Source organism: Pelophylax lessonae (genome assembly GCF_965119305.1).
Source record: "Pelophylax lessonae genome assembly, chromosome: 3".
In the NCBI taxonomy this organism is placed as follows: domain Eukaryota; kingdom Metazoa; phylum Chordata; class Amphibia; order Anura; family Ranidae; genus Pelophylax; species Pelophylax lessonae.
The window spans coordinates 35,669,369-35,692,163 of NC_138770.1; the positions used below are offsets into that span (position 1 = coordinate 35,669,369).

At 45.0% G+C, this 22,795-nt stretch overlaps 3 protein-coding genes across 3 annotated transcripts in view; 1 reads left to right on the plus strand and 2 right to left on the minus strand.

The window, feature by feature from the left end:
- Positions 1-10,300, minus strand: part of LOC309549964 (uncharacterized protein) — a gene marked incomplete at its 3' end in the record, with an annotated part of 180,661 nt that extends 170,361 nt beyond the window's left edge. The window contains exon 1 of the mRNA XM_082250442.1: positions 10,270-10,300. The remainder of the gene's footprint in view (positions 1-10,269) is intronic.
- The window catches only part of LOC309550686 (uncharacterized protein), an 801,473-nt gene that overhangs the window by 306,821 nt on the left and 471,857 nt on the right, over positions 1-22,795 (plus strand). Inside the window, exon 6 of the mRNA XM_082251021.1 lies at positions 14,906-15,124. Coding sequence (XP_082107147.1) covers positions 14,906-15,124 — 219 coding nt within the window. The remainder of the gene's footprint in view (positions 1-14,905; positions 15,125-22,795) is intronic.
- Positions 1-22,795, minus strand: part of LOC309550702 (uncharacterized protein) — a 975,511-nt gene that overhangs the window by 137,873 nt on the left and 814,843 nt on the right. The window lies entirely within an intron of this gene.

A 22,795-nucleotide genomic window follows, 5' to 3' on the forward strand; every position in this document is an offset into this window, starting at 1 on the left:
CTGCAATACCAAACACATCGAGCACCGTTCGTAGGTACCCCCAGTGGACCCGATCGAACGCCTTCTCTGCATCCAAGTAGAGGAGCAGAGAAGGCGTTCGAGCAGATCCAACCTCAGAGATCAAATTAATGAAGCGCCTCATGCCGTCCGCTGCCTGGCGGCCTGGTACGAACCCCACCTGGTCTGGGTGGACCAAAAGTGGTAAGACTTTTTGAACCCTAAGGGCCAGTAATTTGACAAACAGTTTAACATCGGTGTTGAGAAGTGAAATTGGCCTGTAGTTTGCTGGGACAGTGGGATCTTTGTTAGGTTTGGGAATAGTCACTATCACGGCCCGTAGCATTTCCTGAGCAAACTTGGTCGAGGAGGAAGCAAGCTCAAAAACTGGCTGTAGGTAAGGGGCAATTTCAGAAGCAAGGGACCAGTGGTATTCATTAGGAAGACCATCTTCTCCTGGGGACTTGTGAGTGGGGAGCTTATGAATAGCCAAAATTATTTCAGTAGAGGTAAAGGGTTGAGAAATGGCCTGGAGTTTGTCAGTCGTAAGGGTGGGGAGTTTAATTTGTTTCAAAAAGTCGCCAATGAGCGTAGAACAGGGCTGGGGAGTGGCAGGGTCCGTTCTGAGGTCATACAGAGATTGGTAATAGTCAGCATAAGCATCGGCTATGTCTTTCGGATTAGTTAGGAGGGCCTTAGTGGTAGGATGGGTAAGAGACATAATCTTACGTTAGGTCTGTAAAGCTTTGACCTTCCGTGCTAGCCACGATCCAGCCCTGTTCTGAGTATTGTAGAATTTTGCTCTCGTGTATTTTAAGTGATCATATTTATAAAGAAGCAGGCATCTCAGCTTCTGCCTGTCTAATAGTTTATCTTGGGTAAGGGCAGGGTTCGGGTTAGCCTTATTAGTCGTTTCCTTTGTTTCTATCGTGGTCAGCAGTTCCTCAACTTGCTTCCTCCTCTTTTTCTTAACACCAGATGCTAGCTTGATTAGTATTCCCCGCATATAAACTTTGTAAGTAACCCACAAAGTAAATCTGGACATTCCAGCAGTATCGTTAAATGCAAAGAAATCTTTTTGTGCTTGGACGATTCGTTGGTACGAGTTGGTGTCCTCTAGGAGGGAAGTGTTCATTCTCCAAATAGGAGGAGGTGAGTTGCCAAGGTTGTCATCAAAATCTAGGGAAATCGGGGCATGGTCAGACCAAGAGATCATACCAATGTCTGCGTGCAAGACATTTTGAAGAGAACGTTTATCAGTTAGAAAATAATCAATTCGGGAATATGATGAGTGGGGAGCAGACAAGAAATTGAAGTCCTTCTCAGACCCATGGAAATATATGCCAAACGTCGTATAGTTCGTATTTCAGTAGTAGGGAGGAGAGAGAGCAGGTCGGTCTTCTAGCAGGGGTGGTGGTGTCCATTGAGGGGTGTACAATGGTGTTAAAGTCACCTCCTATAATGAGTGTTCCTTGTACAACCTCCACTAAGGAGCGAAAGAGGCGATTGAAAAATTTCCTCTGTTTGACTGTCTGACATCACTTGGTCGTTGGGGTGGTAGTGCACAATGAGGTCGGACAAGGAGGCCATGAAGAATCCTGAAGGTAGAGACGGTTGCTGGACAAGGAAAGAAAAGCTAGAGGGGAAAAAACTGAAAAAGACAAACTCAAAAAAAGCTTGGATAAAAAAAGCCTGACTATGCAGGCACAATGGGCGGCCGCAGGCGCTAAGGCACATCAGGGGTGCTAGTGAAGTGCAAAAACGGGACCTAAGCGGTCGTTCCAGGTCAGGAGTGAAGCTGGGGTGAACAAGGAACATCTGAGGGCTCCCTCCCTCACGAAATAGGTGGTAGCTTAAGAAGACGGGAGAGAGCAAAAAAAAAAAGTTGTGGAACTGTCTAACTCAGTCCCATCCTATCTCATGCTATCTGGGGTGGGCTGGTCCGGGGGTTGGGAGTCATCCAGTAGGAAATGCCATTGCCGAAACAGGTGAATACCTTTCTCCACACTGTGAATAGGGTAGGTTTTACCATTCCACGTGATCAGCAGCTTAGTGGGGAAGCCCCATTTGTATATTATGCTGTTGTTACACAGGATTTTCATGAGTGGAGACAACTTTTTTCTATTGAGAGCCGTTTGCTGGGATATATCAGTATACAGGGATATACCGGTGAATTTGTCTGGCACTACCGGATTTTGCTTGGCAGCCGCAATGATTCTTTCCTTCACATGGTAATAGTGAATGCGAGCCAGAGTGTCTCTGGGTGCAGTATCAGGCAAGAAATTAGGTTTAGGGATACGGTGGGCCCTGTCCACACATAGTTCGATGTCGCTCAAGGATGGGATAAGGGCCTTAACGAGGCGTTGTACAAAGTTAGTCAAATCCTTGGGCGGTACCGTTTCAGGTATGCCCCGGAATTTAATATTATTGCACCTCGAGCGGTCCTCTAGGTCTGCAAGTTTGTACTGGAGGTGTTGTAATTCAGTTTCTTGGTCAGTGTAGGCATCAACAAGATCATTATGAGTGGTGTACAGGTCCGTCATTTTGATCTCCAGGTGGTGGATCTTATCATCATGTATCTGCACCGTATTATGTAGTGGAGTGAACATGACTGTAAAATCACTGAACAAAGTGCTTCTCAGAGAAAGGAGCATATTTTTCATTGTAGCTTCTGATATCGCCTGGTCAGTAGCCAGAAACATATCAATAGTAATGCTGGGCTGTTTGGGCAGTAAGGCCTGGTATGCCGCATGCTGGGCTTCAAGGGGGGCTTTCCCATCATGTTTGTGGTATTTAGTCTTAGTAGGGCTGCGTGTGGTGGGAGTAGGGGGAGGTGAGGGGTCATCTGGATCTCCCTGAGGTGGATAGGTTCCCCATAACGGCTGCATACCAGTAGGCAGAGTACATGCTTCCTGAGAAGCTGAGGCCGGTGCCATCTTGTGGATCTCTGTGAGGAACCGCTGGGAAGAAATCAGTGAGGCGCTTTGACATGGCGGAGGATGATCGGCGGGTGTTCCATGAAGCAGCAGGTGAGGAGCTGGAGGGATTCGAGGCTGATCTCCGTCGCTGGTAGTTGCGGTGATCGTGAGTCAGCGGGAGCTCTCTGTCTAAGCGGCCATCTACAGCGCCGGCCGGACACACCCCCGACACCCAGCTTACCTTAGAGCGGTTGAGGAATCCCTCTCTCAGCTCCCTAGGCCCCTCTTATGTGTAAGTCACCCTGTGTCTATTAGGGACACAGGGTGACTAAGAAAATGATAGACAGGTACATAATGGTCACTGAGAATATTGTTTGGATTACTTCAAATATGACAGTAATTAGGGATGCACCCAAATTTCGGCCACCAAAATTTTTGGACGAAAATGGGCTTATCCCATTTCGGCCGAAAATGGTTTAAAAATGCCGAAATTAACGGCCGCCGTGAGGAAGGAGGAGGGCGCAGCGCAGGTTTGAAAAGACGCGCCTCTGGCCGGCCGCCCGCCTCCCTGTGGTGTCCCTACTACTACGATGTGCATGAATGAACTGAACTGACACCGGGCGGGAGGGCGGGCAAGCGGCCGCTAATAGCTATAACTATGTGAGCGCTTCACTTCCCTGTCATGCTGGTATCTCCTCTGACAGGGAAGTGAGGCGCTCACATAGTTATAGCTATTAGCAGCTGCTCGTCCGCCCTCCCGCCCGTGTGTCAGTTCATTCATGCACAGATCGTAGTAGTGACATCACCGGGAGGCGGGCCGCCGACCAGAGGCGCGTCTTTTGAATGAAGTACACCAGAGGAGCAGAGTGACAGTAAGGATGCTGAGGCGGGGGGGAGCTGAGGTGGGGGGGAAGCTGAGGCGAGCTTACCATTGGTATTAGTATTATGCAGCATGAGGGGGTTAATATATTGCCACTGCTGGTCACTGATGCATTAGTGACTGACCAGTGGCAGTTAATTAACCCCTTTGTGCTGCATTAGTGCAACCAGTATCAGTGCAACCAGTGTTAATTAACACTGATACTGGTTGCACTAATGCAGCACAAAGGGGTTAATTAACTGCCACTGGTCGGTCACTAATGCATCAGTGACCAGCAGTGGCAATATATTAACCCCCTCATGCTGCATAATACTAATACCATTGGTAATTAAATTAACCTCTTGCCAACCCGTCACAGTACATATACTGTGACAGGGCGGCAGCAACAGGTGTACATCGCTGCCCGTTTTTGGTGTATGCCCCTTTTCTATCTATTAGAAGAGGGGCATACACCAAAATTATTTGGGGGAAAAAGTCATTTTCGGTTTTCGGCCCAGAATTTTCATTTCGGTGCATCCCTAACAGTAATGTTTATTAACGATATCCCTCAAGAAATATATGAAGACTATTCCTGGTTTGTTTGATTCTGAACATGTTCGGTGAAAGAGCTAATCACATTGGCCTCTGTTCCATGTTCTTCAATGTAGGAAACGGACAGTCTGCTACTAGTGGTCTCTAGGTATTTTCTGTGTATTACGGTGTTCTGTGTTTATACTTAGGATAATGTGTACAGTAAACCCCCGCTCCATCGCGGTTCAGTTTTTGCGGTCCCGGTATATTGCGTTTTTTTTTGTAATGTTATTTTACTATATAAATCATTAAAAATGAAATATTTTTGTGTTTTCCATAGCTCTTGCTATGTCTCTCAGTATCTTTTATGTGTTTATAAATGAGTTTCTATTGTTTTAAAAGTGTGTTTAAAGACCTTAAAATGCTTTTACACATACAGTGACAGTAAAAAAAAAACATGCCTGCAATGCATGTTAATAGGGTTTTCTATTTCGCGGATTTTAACTTTTCGCGGCTGGGTCCGGAACATAACCCCCGCAATGGAGGGGGGTTTACTGTATTGTATTTCATGAGCTTGATGATGGCAAGTCTGCTAGTTAATTAACTCAAGTTAATTAAATCACTGTCAGCTATTAGTTGCTAGTGGGAAAGTAGAATACTGTTTGTGTTGGTTGTTCCTTAGATACGTTAATTATATTTCTGTACACAATTTCATCTGCATATGATAATGTAATCAGGCACCTGACCTAGTGGGGTATATATTCGGTGTGAGTTTGTTCATTAAATGTTCCAGATCTTACACAAGCTATTCTCGGCTAGTTTTGTATGGAGGCGGCTAGAATATCTGAAATCTATGTTCAAGACTGAAGGAAGCGTTATTCTGACGGAAGCCCACGAACACAGTGTGGGTTGCGGTTCCATTACACCACAGTTAATCAAAACCTATGGTAAAATCAACATTTTTCTGCCAGCTGAAGCCCAGAATCTCCATAAATCCAGTCCAGATACATAAATTGTGTCTGCAGCACAGAGAAGGAAGATTATCCGAGAGAAATACAGGAATACAGGACGGGGAACACAGCTCAGGAAAGTGACCAGGGGATTACAGGCTGATATCACCCAGTCCTTACCCTACTCTGGACCAATCAGTGAGCAGTATGGGTGGAAGAATGTATTTAGTGTTAATGACCCACCTGTGCTGATCTCTGTAGGAGTGTCCTCCTCTATAAATGTCCCCGTTATTCCATCCTCCTCCATAGACTGCTGATGATCCCTCATATATCTCTCTTCTTCGGCTTTCACTTCAAATTCTATATCGATTGGATTTCCACTCTAGATCAATAAAATGAGAGAGAATATCATCTGTAAACTATAAGCTTTATTATTGTGACATCACATAAAACATCCACACATTGTCTCCACAAGTCCATGTTCTAGAACCTCTGTCCCACTAACCTTGCAACCGTGAGGGATGGTGTGATCTTTCTGAGTGGAATCCCGGGAATACAGAGGACGGGGACATCTCTCTGGTGGGTTCCTTGTATTAGGTGGCTCTATCATATCCTTGTGTCCTTCTGAAAACTCCTCTGTCACTCCATACTCCTCATCCTCCTCTTTATACTCTTCTTTAACATCAATAATATTATCATCCCTGAGGTTTCCGCTCTGAATATATAAGGAAACATTCATTGTAACAAACATGCTGTGTATAAATCAGAACTACCAATAATTGTCAGTCATCTACCTGATGATGGTGAGGGATGGTGTGACCTTCCTGTGTGGAATCCCGGGAATACAGAGGACGGGGACATCTCTCTGGTGGGTTCCCATTACTGGATCCATCTGTAGGAAACACACACACTGACTGAATACATTGTTTCTATGTGTTTATCAGATGATGGGGGATCTAGGTGGACCCTCCGTACTGCTCTCTCCTTTACGATAAAGTCTCCTCTTACCCGGTAATGTGAGGGGCGGCTGATTGTCCATCATGACGTCCTTGTAGAGATCCTTGTGTCCTTCTAAATACTCCCACTCCTCCATGGAGAAATAGACAGTGACATCCTGACACCTTATAGGAACCTGACACACACAATGATACAGTCACCATCCAGACACATCCCTTGTCTGTTACTGGATAATGTCCCACAATTCCCAGCACCGCTCACCTCTCCTTGATCTCTCTGGTGACTTCTAGAATCTTCTCTTTCCTTCTTTATTTCTCTATTCTATCTGGGCTCTGTGATGGTCTAATGATTTCCAGACCTCACAGGAGGAAAACTCTAAATATGAACACAAATAGTAAATTTAAATGAAATTCCCAGAATCCTCCTCACCTCTCTGGTCAGGTCTGTGTTTTAATAATAGAGATAAAAGTGATGTCATGTGACCTACTAGAATCCTCCTCATCCTTTCGTTCTGGTCTCTATTTATTAAAGCCCCACTTCAGACGGAGGTATAATTTACCTTCACAGTCTCCCTATCCATAGGTTAAAAGCTTGTTGTAAGCAATTCTGGCGTTATTACATACAACACAGAACAAACCATTCTACTTTGCTTTGGGAAGATACTAAGGTCTGCCCACTTTCTAAGAGCATCAGAAAGAAGAGAATTAACCGAGATGGAGGTACAATGTGGGAGGGGCTGTGAGGTCAGTGTGATGTCATAGGATATTCTAACTCTGGATGATGGGAAAGTGTTAGGTGGAGCTGTGATGTCAGTGTGGGGGGTCAGGGTGATGACAAAGGACACATTGACTCTAAACGGGAGGACATTTGGAGGCAGAGATTTAAGGGGCCCTCTATATGATGCTCCCGTGCAAACCAAATCATTGTTCCTGGGTGTGTCCTACCTCTCCTTTTCAAAGGGTTTTATTAAAGCAAAAGGAAGGCAGTACAAAACAATACCAATAAACAATAAAAGGTACATAACAGAAGTGTACATGACATAATTAACAGCAAACAGTTGCATAACAAACAGATTCAGGAATAGGAAAGGGGCAAGCTGGGCACCTCAGCGTACAAGTACAAAGGATAGTCACATTGTACAAGGGCGGCTGGGAGTAAGGTAAAAAGGGAGGCAGTAGTACAGCAAAAGTCGGTGGTCCAGCCACAACAGGTAAATAAAGTAGGTAGTGGTAAACTTGAGGCAATATGGGGGAGAAGAAAAAGAAGAGAATATAGGGGGGAAGAAGGAATGTGGGGGGAAAAGAAGGGGAAAACAGTGGAGGGGGGAGGTGTGGGGGAGTAAGGGTGCCCAGAGAGAGTCCCAAGCCATTTAAGGAGGCTCAGAGTGATACGGTAGGGTATCGGTGACCGGAGGTCAAGCTAGTACAAGGGATTCCTCAAAGCCTAACGGTAGACAATTGTCAATCCACGGTTTCCAGAGCTTTGTCCTACCTCTCCTAAACTGAAGAGTGAACTTTGACCTTTACCAAACGGAAATATGTCAGGAATGTGTGAAAGTAAGCTCCCACGTGAGTAGGTGACGCGCGGAGGAACAGAGTGTAAATAGCAGACAATTTCCTCCAAACCTCCTAATGGTGGGCATTGATTTTGCTGCATGCTGGTGCCAAGTTTCCACACCCCCCCCCCCCCAAGGGTCACTGCAGGCGTGGAGAAAAGCTGTGTAAGAGGATATGGAGATCCAGGAATCAGGATAAAGGTCAGGACAAGCAACAGACGATCGCATCCAAGAGATGAAGCCGGGGTCACTACACAGAAAATCAATCCAAGGAAACAACGAGGAATAGCGAGAAGGAGCTAAGAGACAAATGAGAGTATTGCTAAGCCAATGGGAGATGATCTCAGCATTACTTACAGTGCCTTGCGAAAGTATTCGGCCCCCTTGAACTTTTCGACCTTTTGCCACATTTCAGGCTTCAAACATAAAGATATAAAACTGTAATTTTTTGTGAAGAATCAACAACAAGTGGGACACAATCATGAAGTGGAACGAAATTTATTGGATATTTCAAACTTTTTAACAAATAAAAAATGGAAAAATTGGGCGTGCAAAATTATTCAGCCCCCTTAAGTTAATACTTTGTAGCACCACCTTTTGCTGCGATTACAGCTGTAAGTCGCGTGGGGTATGTCTCTATCAGTTTTGCACATCGAGAGACTGACATTTTTGCCCATTCCTCCTTGCAAAACAGCTCGAGCTCAGTGAGGTTGGATGGAGACCGTTTGTGAACAGCAGTTTTCAGTTCATTCCACAGATTCTCGATTGGATTCAGGTCTGAACTTTGACTTGGCCATTCTAACACCTGGATATGTTTATTTGTGAACCATTCCATTGTAGATTTTGCTTTATGTTTTGGATCATTGTCTTGTTGGGAGACAAATCTCCGTCCCAGTCTCAGGTCTTTTGCAGACTCCATCAGGTTTTCTTCCAGAATGGTCCTGTATTTGGCTCCATCCATCTTCCCATCAATTTTAACCATCTTCCCTGTCCCTGCTGAAGAAAAGCAGGCCCAAACCATGATGCTGCCACCACCATGTTTGACAGTGGGGATGGTGTGTTCAGGGTGATGAGCTGTGTTGCTTTTACGCCAAACATAACGTTTTGCATTGTTGCCAAAAAGTTTGATTTTGGTTTCATCTGACCAGAGCACCTTCTTCCACATGTTTGGTGTCTCCCAGGTGGCTTGTGGTAAACTTTAAACAACACTTTTTATGGATATCTTTAAGAAATGGCTTTCTTCTTGCCACTCTTCCATAAAGGCCAGATTTGTGCAGTATACGACTGATTGTTGTCCTATGGACAGAGTCTCCCACCTCAGCTGTAGATCTCTGCAGTTCATCCAGAGTGATCATGGGCCTCTTGGCTGCATCTCTGATCAGTCTTCTCCTTGTATGAGCTGAAAGTTTAGAGGGACGGCCAGGTCTTCGTAGATTTGCAGTGGTCTGATACTCCTTCCATTTCAATATTATCGCTTGCACAGTGCTCCTTGGGATGTTTAAAGCTTGGGAAATCTTTTTGTATCCAAATCCGGCTTTAAACTTCTCCACAACAGTATCTCGGACCTGCCTGGTGTCTTCCTTGTTCTTCATGATGCTCTCTGCGCTTTAAACGGACCTCTGAGACTATCACAGTGCAGGTGCATTTATACGGAGACTTGATTACACACAGGTGGATTCTATTTATCATCATTAGTCATTTAGGTCAACATTCAATCATTCAGAGATCCTCACTGAACTTCTGGAGAGAGTTTGCTGCACTGAAAGTAAAAGGGCTGAATAATTTTGCACGCCCAATTTTTCAGTTTTTTATTTGTTAACAAAGTTTGAAATATCCAATAAATTTTGTTCCACTTCATGATTGTGTCCCACTTGTTGTTGATTCTTCACAAAAAATTACAGTTTTATATCTTTATGTTTGAAGCCTGAAATGTGGCAAAAGGTCGCAAAGTTCAAGGGGGCCGAATACTTTCGCAAGGCACTGTACATAATGAAGGAGATGAGGGGGAGGGGAGGAAGTCACTTAAGGTGACCATAGATACATGGAAATTAAGCTGGTTCAGCAGGGATCGGTCACATTTCCATCCATGTGTGGTCACTGCCGGATAAAAGTCACTCGATCAGCGGCTGCACCCAATAGCTTCATCCCTGATCTGTGTATTCTGAGAGTGGAGGAGCGCCCCCCATTGTCAGAATACATTAGTGCAGTGGGGAGGATTCCCCCGTCCCCCACCAATGTGTGAATGGGGGAATCGGTTTGATTTTTACTCTCATCCCGCTGGCTGAACGATAAAACTGAACCATGTATGGCCAGATTTGGAAGCAAGATATATTATTCATCAACTGATCTCCCTGAAGGGGTTAATCTAGGTTTCCACACTATATATGTGTGTATCATCATCTGCTGGAGATAAAAGACATCACAGTGACTATGGAGGAAGAGGACGGACATGACGGGGGGGGGGGGGTTACTGGGTGTAAATAGAAAATAAGATCTTATTACCTCCTCTGCTGCCACTTCCAGCAATGTCTCCTCTCTACTTCCGCCCATCTCACCTCTCACCCGGAACTTCCTGTCTGTACCTAACATCTGTCCTCCATAGAGACTTCCTGTCTGGTTAGAAGTGAGATCACCACCTTGTGGAGCTCAGAGGAACTGCAGCCCTGAGTGTGAACATGGCCTTTTGCCGTGTGTGTATGTACTGTATATCCTTATAGATGGAGTCCTCTCCACTTCCACCAAGGGGGATAGAAATATTTTGCCACCTTTGATTTTACAGTAAAATTGATTGCAGATTTAGTCATGTAGAACAGTGGTCCTCAACCCTGGTCCTCGGGGCCCATAACAGGCCAGGTTTGCAAGATAACTAAATTACATAACAGGTGATCTCATTTGCTGCTCAGTGATTGCAGTATTCTAGTCTGCATCTCCCCAAGGTAATACTTAAAACCTGGCCTGTTAGTGGGCCCCGAGGACCGGAGTTGAGGACCACTGATGTAGAACCTCTGTTATATGGATACAAAGAACCCCAGCCGAGAGTAAAGGGTGGAAATGGCTTTCCTGATCCCCAGATTTGGGCAATTATGTCACCAATATAAATTGAAAAAACCCGCGCTATGTGTAACAACTCAAATACCTACAAAAATAACTTATACCGGACTGCTGCTGTAACAAAGGTAAGTATTCCCTTTATCAACTAGAAGAGTGTTATGTGTCACAGCGCTGTCCTATTGTGTGTGCACATAAATTATCACAAATACACTAAAATATGTGGATACATTCATATATAAAGTGCTAGGGGCTCAAAATAATATTCTCTGCAGATCTACTGCTTCCACTTTACACCTACTTCATTGATCTTATGGTGTTTATCAATAAATTAAGTAAACTGAACCATGTGCAATTTCATATACAACATAAAGTGCTTTGTGCTCAAGATGCAGTTCCCTGCAGATCCATCGCTTCCACTTTATGTCTACTTCTTTAATCTTATACAATTTGGTGCTATATTAAATAAACTGAAAACCCGTGACAATTCATGCAATCATATAATATTTTGTGCTTAATATAGTGTTCTCTGCAAGTCCACTGCTTCCACATTGCATCTACTTTAATGAACTTATTTTGTTCAAAAAAGTCCACAAATGAATGAAAAGTTGATGAGGTGTGAAAGTTCTCCGTGCTCCAAACTGTGCCAGCTGTAGTGTAGCCACGCCTTCTTCCACCTCTTACACACGTGATGGTGAGGGCGCCCCCTTAGTAGTGCTTCCCCACTCACCAGAGCAATATGACTCCCAGCTTTTCAGCTACCAGAGTCACAAACATCCTTCACACTCTCCTCACCTTCGATGACAATGGAACTGGATCCTCCTCGCTCACTCCTGCAAGTCTGCTGCGCTTTCTGTCAGTCTCCCTCCTAGACTCTGCTTCCTCCTCTGACCGCTGTTCCAGCAGGAGCTCCGCCTCTTCATACACACTCAGGGAGGAGAGAAAGGGGAAGGATATACAGTACATACACACACAGCACAAGGCCGTATTCACACTACCAGACGGTTCTCAGGGCTGCAGTTCCTCTGATATCCACAAGGTGGTGATCTCACTTCTACCCAGACAGGAAGTCTCTATGGAATACAGACAGGAAGTGATGTCAGGTACAGAGACAGGAAGTGATGTCAGATTCAGACAGGATGTTCCATTTGGTAGGACGGAGAGAGAAGACAATGTAGGAATTGGCGTCAGAGGAGGTAATATGTAGATTAACCCCTTCAGGAGGATCAGTTGATGAATAATATATCTTGCTTCCAACACTGGCCATACATGGTTTAGTTTTATCGTTCAGCCAGCGGGATGAGTGAAAAAAACTGAAGCAATCCCATCCACACATTGGAGGGGGATGGGGGAAATTCTCTCCACTGCACTATTGTATTCTGACAATGGGGGGTGCTCCTCTCCTTTCAGAATACACAGATCAGGGATGAAGCTATTGGCTGCAGCCGTTGATCGAGTGACTTTTATCCGGCAGTGACCACACATGGATGGAAATATGACCGATCCCTGCTGAACCAGCTGAATTTCCATGTATCTTTAGTCACCTTAAGTGACTTCCCCCCTTCCCCCTCATCTCCTTCATTATGTAAAGTCATGCTGAGATAATCTCCCATTGGCTGAGCAATATTCTCATTTGTCTCTGAGCTCCTTCTTGCTATTCCTCGTCCTGCCTGTTGTTTCCTTGGATTGATTTTCTGTGAAGTGACCCCGGCTTCATCTCTTGGATGCGCTCGTCTGTTGCTTGTCCTGACCTTTATCCTGATTCCTGGATCTCCTCCTCATCTCTCCTCCATATCCTCTTACACAGATTTTCTCCACAACTGCAGTGACCCTGGGGGGTGGAAACTTGGCACCAACATGCAGCGAAATCCATCCCCACCATTAGGAGCTCTGGGAAAAATTGTCTTCTATTTACACTTCATTCCTCCGCACGTCACCTGCTCACATGAGAGATTACTTTCACAGATTCCTGACAGATTTCTTTATGGCAAAGGTCAAAGTTCACTCTTCAGTTTAGGAGAGGTAGGACCCACCCAGGAACAATGATTTGGTTTGCAAGGGAGCCTCGTATAGAGGGCCCCTCAAATCTCCCCATCCAAATTTCCCTCCATCCAGAGTCGATATGCGACATCACACTGACCTCTCAGCTCCTCCTCCCCCCAATGTCCCTCCACCTGTCTTTTTTTCTGATGTTCTTAGGATGTGGGTGGACCCTTGCAAAGTGGGACTGTTGGTCCTGCATTGTATGTAACAACATCAGAATGCCTGAAACAAGATTTTACTTTGCATAGTGTGGGGTTCCTGTGTGGGTAAATAATACCTCAGCCTGAAATGGGCCTTTGATAAAAATGGATGCATGAATGGAGCGGTCAGGAGGATTCTGGGAATATAATCTGATTTTACTATTTGTGTTCAGATCTAGAGTTTTTCTCCTGTGAAGTCTGGAGATCATATGACAATAGGATGTCACTGTTTATCTCTCCATGGAGGAGTGGGAGTATTTAGAAGGACACAAGGATCTCTACAAGGACGTCATGATGGAGAACCATCCGCCCCTCACATCACCGGGTAAGAGGAGACTTTATAGTTACATAGTTAGTCAGGTTGAAAAAAGACACAACAATACACACATACCAGGCGCTCCAGGGGTGCCTTTTGGGTGAAAGGTGAAAACAAGCCCGTGGGGCTCCCCAGAGATTGTTATGCTGCCAGCCAATGAGCATGGGATGGGTGCTATCACAGATAAGAAATAAAAATGGCAGCACATAGACACACTGGGATGCAAAGGACAAAAAGCCAGGTGAACGTCCAGTAGAAAAGATTAACAGTTTATTGGTATTGGGGACCAAAGAAAGAATCCATTAAAATACATATGTCACCCAGGACTGGAGATGGACAAGGGCACCGGCGGTGAGCATCGTGAGGGCTGGGAAGTGGGAAGTCAATCACCAGAGACCGCTGAGCAAGTTCAGAGCCGGAAACCAGCCGGCGCAGAGATGGAATAACTCCGCTGTTGTTCCGGTATAATGATGTCAACCGGAAAGGCGTCACTTGCGGGGAAGTCCAGGGACCAGGATGGAACACAGTCTATCTTGTTGCCATGACTACATGTTTCGCGCCAAGCACTTTATCAGTGACTTTGGTGCGAAACATGTAGTCATGGCAACAAGATAGGTTGCGTTTCTTCCTGGTCCCTGGACTTCCCTGCAAGTGGCGCCTTCCTGGTTGACGTCATCATACCGAAACAACAGCAGACTTTCTCCATCTCTGCGCCGGCTGGTTTCCGGCTCTGAACCCGATCAGCGGTCTCTGGTGATTGACTTCCTAGCCTTCACATTGCTCGCCGCCGGTGCCCTTGTCCATCTCCAGTCCTGGGTGATGTATATATTTTAATGGATTCTTTCTTTAGTCCCCAATACCAATAAACTGTTAATCTTTTCTACTGGACGTTCACCTGGCTTTTTGTCCTTTGCATCCCAGTGTGTCTACGCGCTGCCATTTTTATGTCTTATCTGAAAAAAGACATAAGGCCATCCAGTTCAACCAACAAAAGAGAAAAGAAAATCATACAATCCCATATATACAATCCTATACCCGCAGTTGATCCAGAAGAGGGCAAAAAACCCCAGCAAAACATGATCCAATTTGCTCCAGCAGGGGAAGAAATTCCTTCCTTATCCCCCGAGAGGCAATTGGATATTCCCTGGATTACCTTTACCTATAAATGTTAGTACCCATTTATATTATGTACACCTAGGAAAGAATCCAGGCCTGTTTTTAAAGCAAACTACTGAGCTGGTCAGAGCTAGCTCTTGAGGAGAGGGCAGTAAAAAGGGTCCACCCAGATCCCCCATCATCTGATAAACACATAGAAACAATGTATTCAGTCAGTGTGTGTGTTTCCTACAGATGGATCCAGTAATGGGAACCCACCAGAGAGATGTCCTCTGTATTCCCGGGATTCCACACAGGAAGGTCACACCATCCCTCACCATCATCAGGTAGATGAGGAACAATCACTGATAGTATCATTAGGATCTGTACATTATCTGCATTGTTACCATTGATGTCATTTTTATTCTATATTCAGAGTGGAAACCTGAGAGATTCTAAAGTTGAGGTTATAGAAGATATAAAAGATGAGGATGGGGTGATGGAGGAGTCAGAATCTCTAAAAGAACACAAAGATCTGTACCAGGACACCATGGTGGAGTCATCCAACTACAGAAACCCACCAGAGAGATGTCCCCGTCCTCTGTATTCCCGGGATTCCACACAGGAAGGTCACACCATCCCTCACCATCATCAGGTAGATGATTGACAATTATTGGTGGTTCTGATTTATACACAGCATGTTTGTTACAATTAATGTTGTTTCTTTCAGAGTGTAAACCTCGAGGATTATAATATTGTTGTTAAAGAAGAGTATAAAGAGGAGGATGAGGAGTATGGAGTGATGGAGGAGTTTTCAGAAGGACACAAGGATATGATGGAGCCACCTAATACCAGGAACCCACCAGAGAGATGTCCCCGTCCTCTGTATTCCCGGGATTCCACACAGGAAGGTCACACCATCCCAAACTGTTACAAGGTGGGTGTGACAGAGAATTTATAACATGGACTTATGGGGACAATGTGTGGATTCTTTTTATGAAAGGACAATAAAAAAGCTTAAATTTTACAGATGATATTCTCTCTCATTTTCTTGGTTTAGAGTGAAGATCCAATCAATATAGAATTTGAGGTTAAAGCAGAAGAAGAAGAAGAGAGGTATGTGAGGGATGATCAGCAGTCTATGGAGGAGGATGGAATAACGGGGAAATTTATAGAGGAGGACACTCCTACAGAGATCAGCACAGGTGGGTCATTACCACTAAATACATTCATCCACCCATACTGCTCACTGATTGGTCCAGAGTAGGGCGGGGACTGGGTGATATCATCTCGGATAATCTTCCTTCTCTGTGCTGCAGACACAATTTATGTATCTAGAATGGATTTATGGAGATTCTGGGGTTCAGCCGGCAGCAAAATCTCAATTTGTGCAATAAGTGCTACTCATCCAAAGCACCTGGGATATGCGATTTGGGTCTCCTTCCCCATGCCCAGGTCCAGTAAGATCTCTTGTATAAAAAAAGGGAGAGAATCTGCGCTAAGGAGAAAGGAAGGAATCAGGCTGCAGCCCACCTCCAAATATAGCCCTAATAGGGATATATAGTAAATAAGGTTGGGGGGTGTGAGGTAAGTGGCGCTGCCTGTGTTATGTCAATAGAGGAGTGATAAATAAATATAATATCCTCCAAACCCTGTTAACACATATTGATCACAAAAAACATTGAGTAAATGGTATCACATGGACCATATATACAAAAGCATATATATATATATATATATATATATATATATATATATACTGTATATAAAGTGAAAATGGTGCAGTAAAGTGACAAGTGATTATTTTGAACGGGCAAATGCTGGTAATAAAATATATATCAAAGTGACTCAAATAAATAAAAGTGCTGAGTGATGGTGCAAATTTGCTTAATTAATATAAAGGTAGATTACAATGAATAGTGTGATTGTAATATAGGAGGGTTATAAGTGGTAGAGTGAGTAATAAATATAAATGACCAATAAAGTGCAAAAGTACAGAAAGCAGGTATTAAGGTGACAAGTGTGAACACTCACAGATAGTGATAGGTGAACATCGGCCTGGGGGATATTTGCAGCCACAAAAGACGTACTAGCTGTGCACAAATAGTCCCAACACATGGACAATGTCATAACAGAAGTATTGCAATTGAAAAAGTTGCCCTAAATTTATTTTATTTTTTTTACAGCAATAAATATATATATATTTTTTCATAAATCAGCCAGAACTGACAGCAGCCGATAAATACATGTCTAATACATATAGGGTCCATTCACACATCTGTAAAATGGGTCCGCATCCATTCCACAATTTGGCGGAACCTTTACAGACCCATTGTTTTTCAATTCCAGTCTGAAAAATTAAGCATTCACTAGATACAGAAGTAAGTGTCGGCCAGTATTGGCCCCAAAAATTAGCCTACATGGGTTTACCTGACAGCTAAGAACATAGTATTCTGTGGCTGAAGGTACATTAGGCATTCACAGGATACAGAAGTAAGTTTCGGCCAGTATTGGCCCCAAAAATTAGCCCACATGGGTTTACCTGACAGCAAAGAACGTAGTGTATTTGATGGCTGGAGGTACAGTAGGCATTCACAGTATACAGGAGTAAGTGTCGGCCTGTATAGGCTCCAAAAATTAGCTCACATGGGTTGAACTGACAGCAAAGAACGTAGTATTTGATGGCTAGAGGAACATTAGGCATTCACAGGATACAGAAGTAAGTGTCAGCCTGTATAGGCTGCAAAAATTAGCCCACATGGGTTTAACTGACAGCAAAGAACTTAGTATTTGATGGCTAGAGGTACATTAGGCATTCACACAGTATACAGAAGTAAGTGTCGGCCTGTATAGGCCCCAAAAATTAGCCCACATGGGTTGAACTGAAAGCAAAGAACGTAGTGTATTTGATGGCTGGAGGTACAGTAGGCATTCACAGTATACAGAAGTAAGTGTTAGCCTGTATAGGCCCCAAAAATTAGCTCACATGAGTTGAACTGACAGCAAAGAACGTAGTATTTGATGGCTGGAGGTACATTAGGCATTCACAGAAAAAATAATTGTCGGCCCTGAAAGGCCCCAAAAATTTGCCATCCAATGGACATGAAATGCCTTTTATGCCGCTGTATTTAGCGAAGCCAAGGACCAGGAATTGCTGTGGCTGGATGGCGGTCTGGCGGATATTTGTGGCCTGGCATGAGGAATTTTAATGAAACATGGTCTACTGGTCACGTGTTGAATTCCTCAGAGATCCATGCCTCATTCATTTTTATAAATGTGAGGTAGTCTACACTGTCATGAGCTAGGCGAGTGCGCTTATCGGTCACGATCCCCCCTGCTGCGCTGAACGTCCTTTCGGACAGGACACTGGACGGGGGGCAAGCCAACATTTCCAATGCAAATTGTGCAAGCTCTGGCCAGAGGTCAAGCCTGCCCACCCAGTAGTCCAGGGGTTCATCGCTCCTCAGAGCGTCCACATCGGCCGTTAACCCGATGTAGTCGGACACCTGTCGGTCTAGGTGTTCCTTGTTGCTGGATCCAGAGTACAGCTGTCGATGGTTCGGCTGAAAAAAGGATCTCATATCTGAAGTGACCAAGACATCTTCAAACTTGCAGGCACTGTTGGATTGCTACCCGCAACTGTCTCTCTGTGACTGGAAATTCCTCTGCCAGCGCACAGAAAATCAGAATGCAGCATTTCCCGCAGCAAGGCCTGGAAGCCCTGCATTCTGACCGCCCTCTGTGATTGTGGTAACATTTCCACCATTTCGTGTCTGTACCGGGAAGTACGTTGCCACTCAGTACTGGTCCTTGGCCTTTATGCATTTTATACGTTATACGGGGGTCCCCCTTAAAACACTGGAGCATGAAGGCCCCCATTCACACTAAACTGGAAGCAGTGTAGTGGCCTGCTTTCAGCTCATCATCCAGGATAATGTCGTCCTCGTTCTCCTCCCCCCATCCACGGATAACACCAGGGATCCAAGAAAGGTTTAAAGCATGCTCTTCTTGCTCCTCCTCATCCCCCCCCAGCACCATACTCCTCTGACTCCTCTTCAGACTCCTGCTGTCGCTTTGTCTCAGATGGAGTAGCAACCCCTGGGAATTCATCCAACATTGCGACTTCCTGATCTTCCTGCTCCTGCTCCTCGACGGCTTGATCAATGACACGACACAATGCACGCTCCAGAAAGAAGGTGTAAGGTATGATGTCACTTATGGCGCCCTGGCCATGACTGACCAGTTTGGTGATCTCATAGAATGGCTGCAGAAGTCTGCATGCGTCCCGCATGAGCAGCCACTGGCGAGGTGAAAGAACCCAAGCTCCCCAGAACCTGTCCTGCCCCCAAGTTCGAACAGGTAGTCGTTAACTGCACATGTCTGCTGGAGCAGCCTATCGAGCATATGCAACTTTGAGTTCCATCACGTCGGGCAGTCACAAATAAGATGCCTGAGGGGCAGGTTGTGTCGCCGCTGAATGTCAGTAAGGCGAGCCATGGCTGTGTTAGATCTTCGGAAATGGTCTGAGATTTTCCTGGCCTGGACCAGTATGGCTCTTGGCTTCCAGGCACAACAGACACAGCACAGTATGGCAATGTCTCACCTGGCATGTGGAATAGGTTCTGGGGATCTTGGGCGGCGCAGCAGAAGAGACGGTAGCAGCGGAAGAGGAGGAGTCAGCCGAGGAGGAGAGGGAGGATGGAGGAGGAGAAGAAGAGGCAGGCCTGCTTGCAATCCTTGGCGGTACAACTAAATCTACACGGGTGCCATGGGTTACATGCTTAAAGGCCGTCAGAAGGTTCACCCAGTGGGCAGTAAAAGTGATATACCCTCCCTGCCCGTGTTTGCTAGACCATGTGTCTGTGGTCAGATGTATCTTGGCACCAACACTGTGTGCCAGAGATATATTCACTTGCCGCTGAACATGGCCATACAGCTCTGGAATGCCCTTCTGCGAGAATTATTTCCTGCCTGGGACCTTCCATTGTGGTGTTCCAATGGCCACAAATTTACGAAAGGCCTCCGAGTCCACCAGTTGATATGGCAGTAGTTGGCGGGCTATCGGTTCCGACAAGCCAGCAGTCAAACGTTGGGCAAGAGGGTTATCTGGCATCATAATTTTTTTCCGCTCCAACATTTGGACCACAGAAGCCTGCCTTTTTCCAGAACAACGTGATGACTGCATCATGGAAGGTGGAGGGCAAATGTGAGGAGAAGAAGGGGCTGGATGGTGATAGCCTGGAGTGTGGCTTTGTGGGTTCTGACGGTGTTTCTCCCACTGGGCTCGGTGATGGGAGTCCAGGTGCCTTCTTAAGGCGGTTGTCCCTAGGTGAGTGTTGGGCTTATCGCGACTTATGCATTGACTGCAAAGGCTGCAGATGGCAACACTGTTGTCAGCAACGGACACATTACAAAAAGCCCACACTGCGGAGCCATGTGTCGGCGTCCTGGGAGCGCCAGATGTGACTGTACATGATTGATGGCTAGCTCCTGATACATTTGCAGTCTGCTTTGTACCTCTTGTGCAATGCAAGTTCTGCCTGCCTCTCCTCCCTATCTGCCGGTCCGTCTCTCCCTCTGAACCCCCTTCCTCTTCCTCTCTTGTTGCCACCCACATGATGTCCATAGACTCGTCATCATCCATGTCACCTTCCCCACCACTAACATTCAAGATCTCGGAGTAGGCAGCAACAGCGGGGACCAACCTCCTTGGGCCGATCTGGGTACTGTCGTCAGACTGCTGAGTGGCGGCCGTTGCTACCTCCTCTTACTGATCCGATGCCAACAATGGCTGCGCATCGCAAGCGTCTTGTGGTGGATCGGAAAATAATTCCAGTGACTCAAGCGGAGGGTATGTGGTGGTGGTGTCTTTGGGGGTGCACACAGCAGAGCGTGAAGAGGGTGCAGATAGAGAGGATGAGGAGGGTGCAGAAGAGGAAGGCTGAGTGACCCACTCAACCAAGTCTGGTGCGTCCTTTGACGTAATTGCACGCGGCTTTTGAGACTTCACAGTTAGGCTCCGGCCTACTGCTCCTGCCCTACCCCTACCACCCCTGCGTACATCTCTGCCTCTTCCTCTGCCTGTCATGTTTTTTAATTACCCTGTGAGAAAAGTCTCTAGAGTATCGCAGTATATCTGGAAAAAGGTAGATAACACCCCGCTTCTATCTGTGGTATTGAGGGGCCACATCACACATCACACCAGTTCTACAAATAATTGGCCAGTAACTGTTGACAGTGCTACACACAGTGACAACACAGCAAGAGAGGCCAAATTTTAGCAGAATTAAAATACACTCTTAGAAAAGTATACTGTTAAATAACACCCCACTTCAATATGTGGTATTGGGGGGCCACTGGTTTATCACACCACTTGTTGAAAAAATTGGCCAGGGAGTTTGGCACTGTGTGTATCAGACTTAACTCCGCAAAAGAGGCAATATTGTTGCAGGACACAAATACACTTGTAAAAGTATACTCAGATAACACCCCACTTCAATATGTGGTATTGGGGGGCCACTGGTCTATCACACCAGTTGTTCAAAAAATTGGCCAGGGAGTTTGTAGTATTGCTGCAGCAACGCTCAGTCACCACATCTGTCACAATGCTGCACAGTGCACAATAATACTACTAATCAACTATAATATGCTTTCTACAAAGTATATTATACTGTGGTTTACCCCCCTCCCCCCCCCCCTTTTTAGTGCACTGCACAGCAATACCAAAAAATTTGCAGCCCTTTAAATGACTTTTGTGGACATTAACAGAGCGATTTGTGTCATTGCTGACAATCTCTAACTGCCCCTAAAGCACAGACTGGATACCTGACCCTATACTGAAGAGACTGTAATAGACCTATACTGACATTGCAGCCCTTTAAATGACTTTTGTGGACATTAACAGAGCGATTTGTGTCACTGGTAAGTGCGGGCTGTATTGAGAGGGGAGCACAGGATTCCTCAACCGCACATCCACTCCGGATCACCTCAAGAAAGCACCTTATATTATTAAAAAATATTTTTGGACTTTGCACATTATAATTACTTATGAACTTTTTAACTATTATTCTAGTCACTAATTAATTTGCCATTATTTATCACCAACCCATTTATACTTTTTTGTTTTTGGCTGAACCATAAATCTGTGGATTCAATGAGTTTTCACACATGTCACCATACTCATTTTTGTACTGTTGTGCACCAAAAGTGTGTGGGCTCTGTGAGTGTTCACACTTGTCACCTTAAGGCTCCGTTTCCACTATAGCGGCTACGAAGTCGTGGTACTTCTAGTGCGACTTCGTAGTGTAAAGTTGTTTGCGGCTTTCAGTGCGACTTGTCCCTCATTATAGAAGGAAGTCGCACTGAAGTCGGCCCAAAAGTAGTGCACAAACTACTTTTGAAGTCGCCGCAACTCAAGTCGCGGCAGTGAGAACGGGCCAAATTAAAATGAATGGCTTTTGACTTGCTGTGCGACTTGACATGTGTCAAGTCGCACAACAAGTCGCAATAGTGGAAACGAAGCCTAATACCTGCTTTCTGTACTGTTGCACTTTATTGGTCATTTATATTTATTTTTATATTTATTACTCACTCTACCACTTATAACCCTCCTATATTACAATCACACTATTCATTGTAATCTACCTTTATATTAATTAAGCAAATTTGCACCATCACTCAGCACTTTTATTTATTTGAGTCACTTTGATATACAAGCCGATTCCAAAAAAGTGGGAAAAATGTATAAATTGTGAGTAAAAAAAGGAATGGACTGATTTACAAATCTCATAAACGTATATTTTATTCACAATATAATATAGATAACATATCAAATGTTGAAAGTGAGACATTTTGAAATGTCATGCCAAATATTGGCTCATTTGGGATTTCATGAGAGCTACACATTCCAAAAAAGTTGGGACAGGTAGCAATAAGAGGCCAGAAAAGTTAAATGTACATATAAGGAACAGCTGGAGGACCAATTTGCAACTTAATCGGTCAATTGGCAACATGATTGGGTATACAAAGAGCCTCTCAGAGTGGCAGTGTCTCTCAGAAGATGGGCAGAGGATCACCAATTCCCCCAATGCTGCGGCGAAAAATAGTGGAGCAATATCAGAAAGGAGTTTCTCAGAGAAAAATTGCAAAGAGTTTGAAGTTATCATCATCTACAGTGCATAATATCATCCAAAGATTCAGAGAATCTGGAACAATGTCTGTGTGTAAGGGTCAAGGCCGGAAAACCATACTGGATGGCGGTGATCTGCGGGCCCTTAGACGGCACTGCATCACATACAGGAATGCTACTGTAATGGAAATCACAACA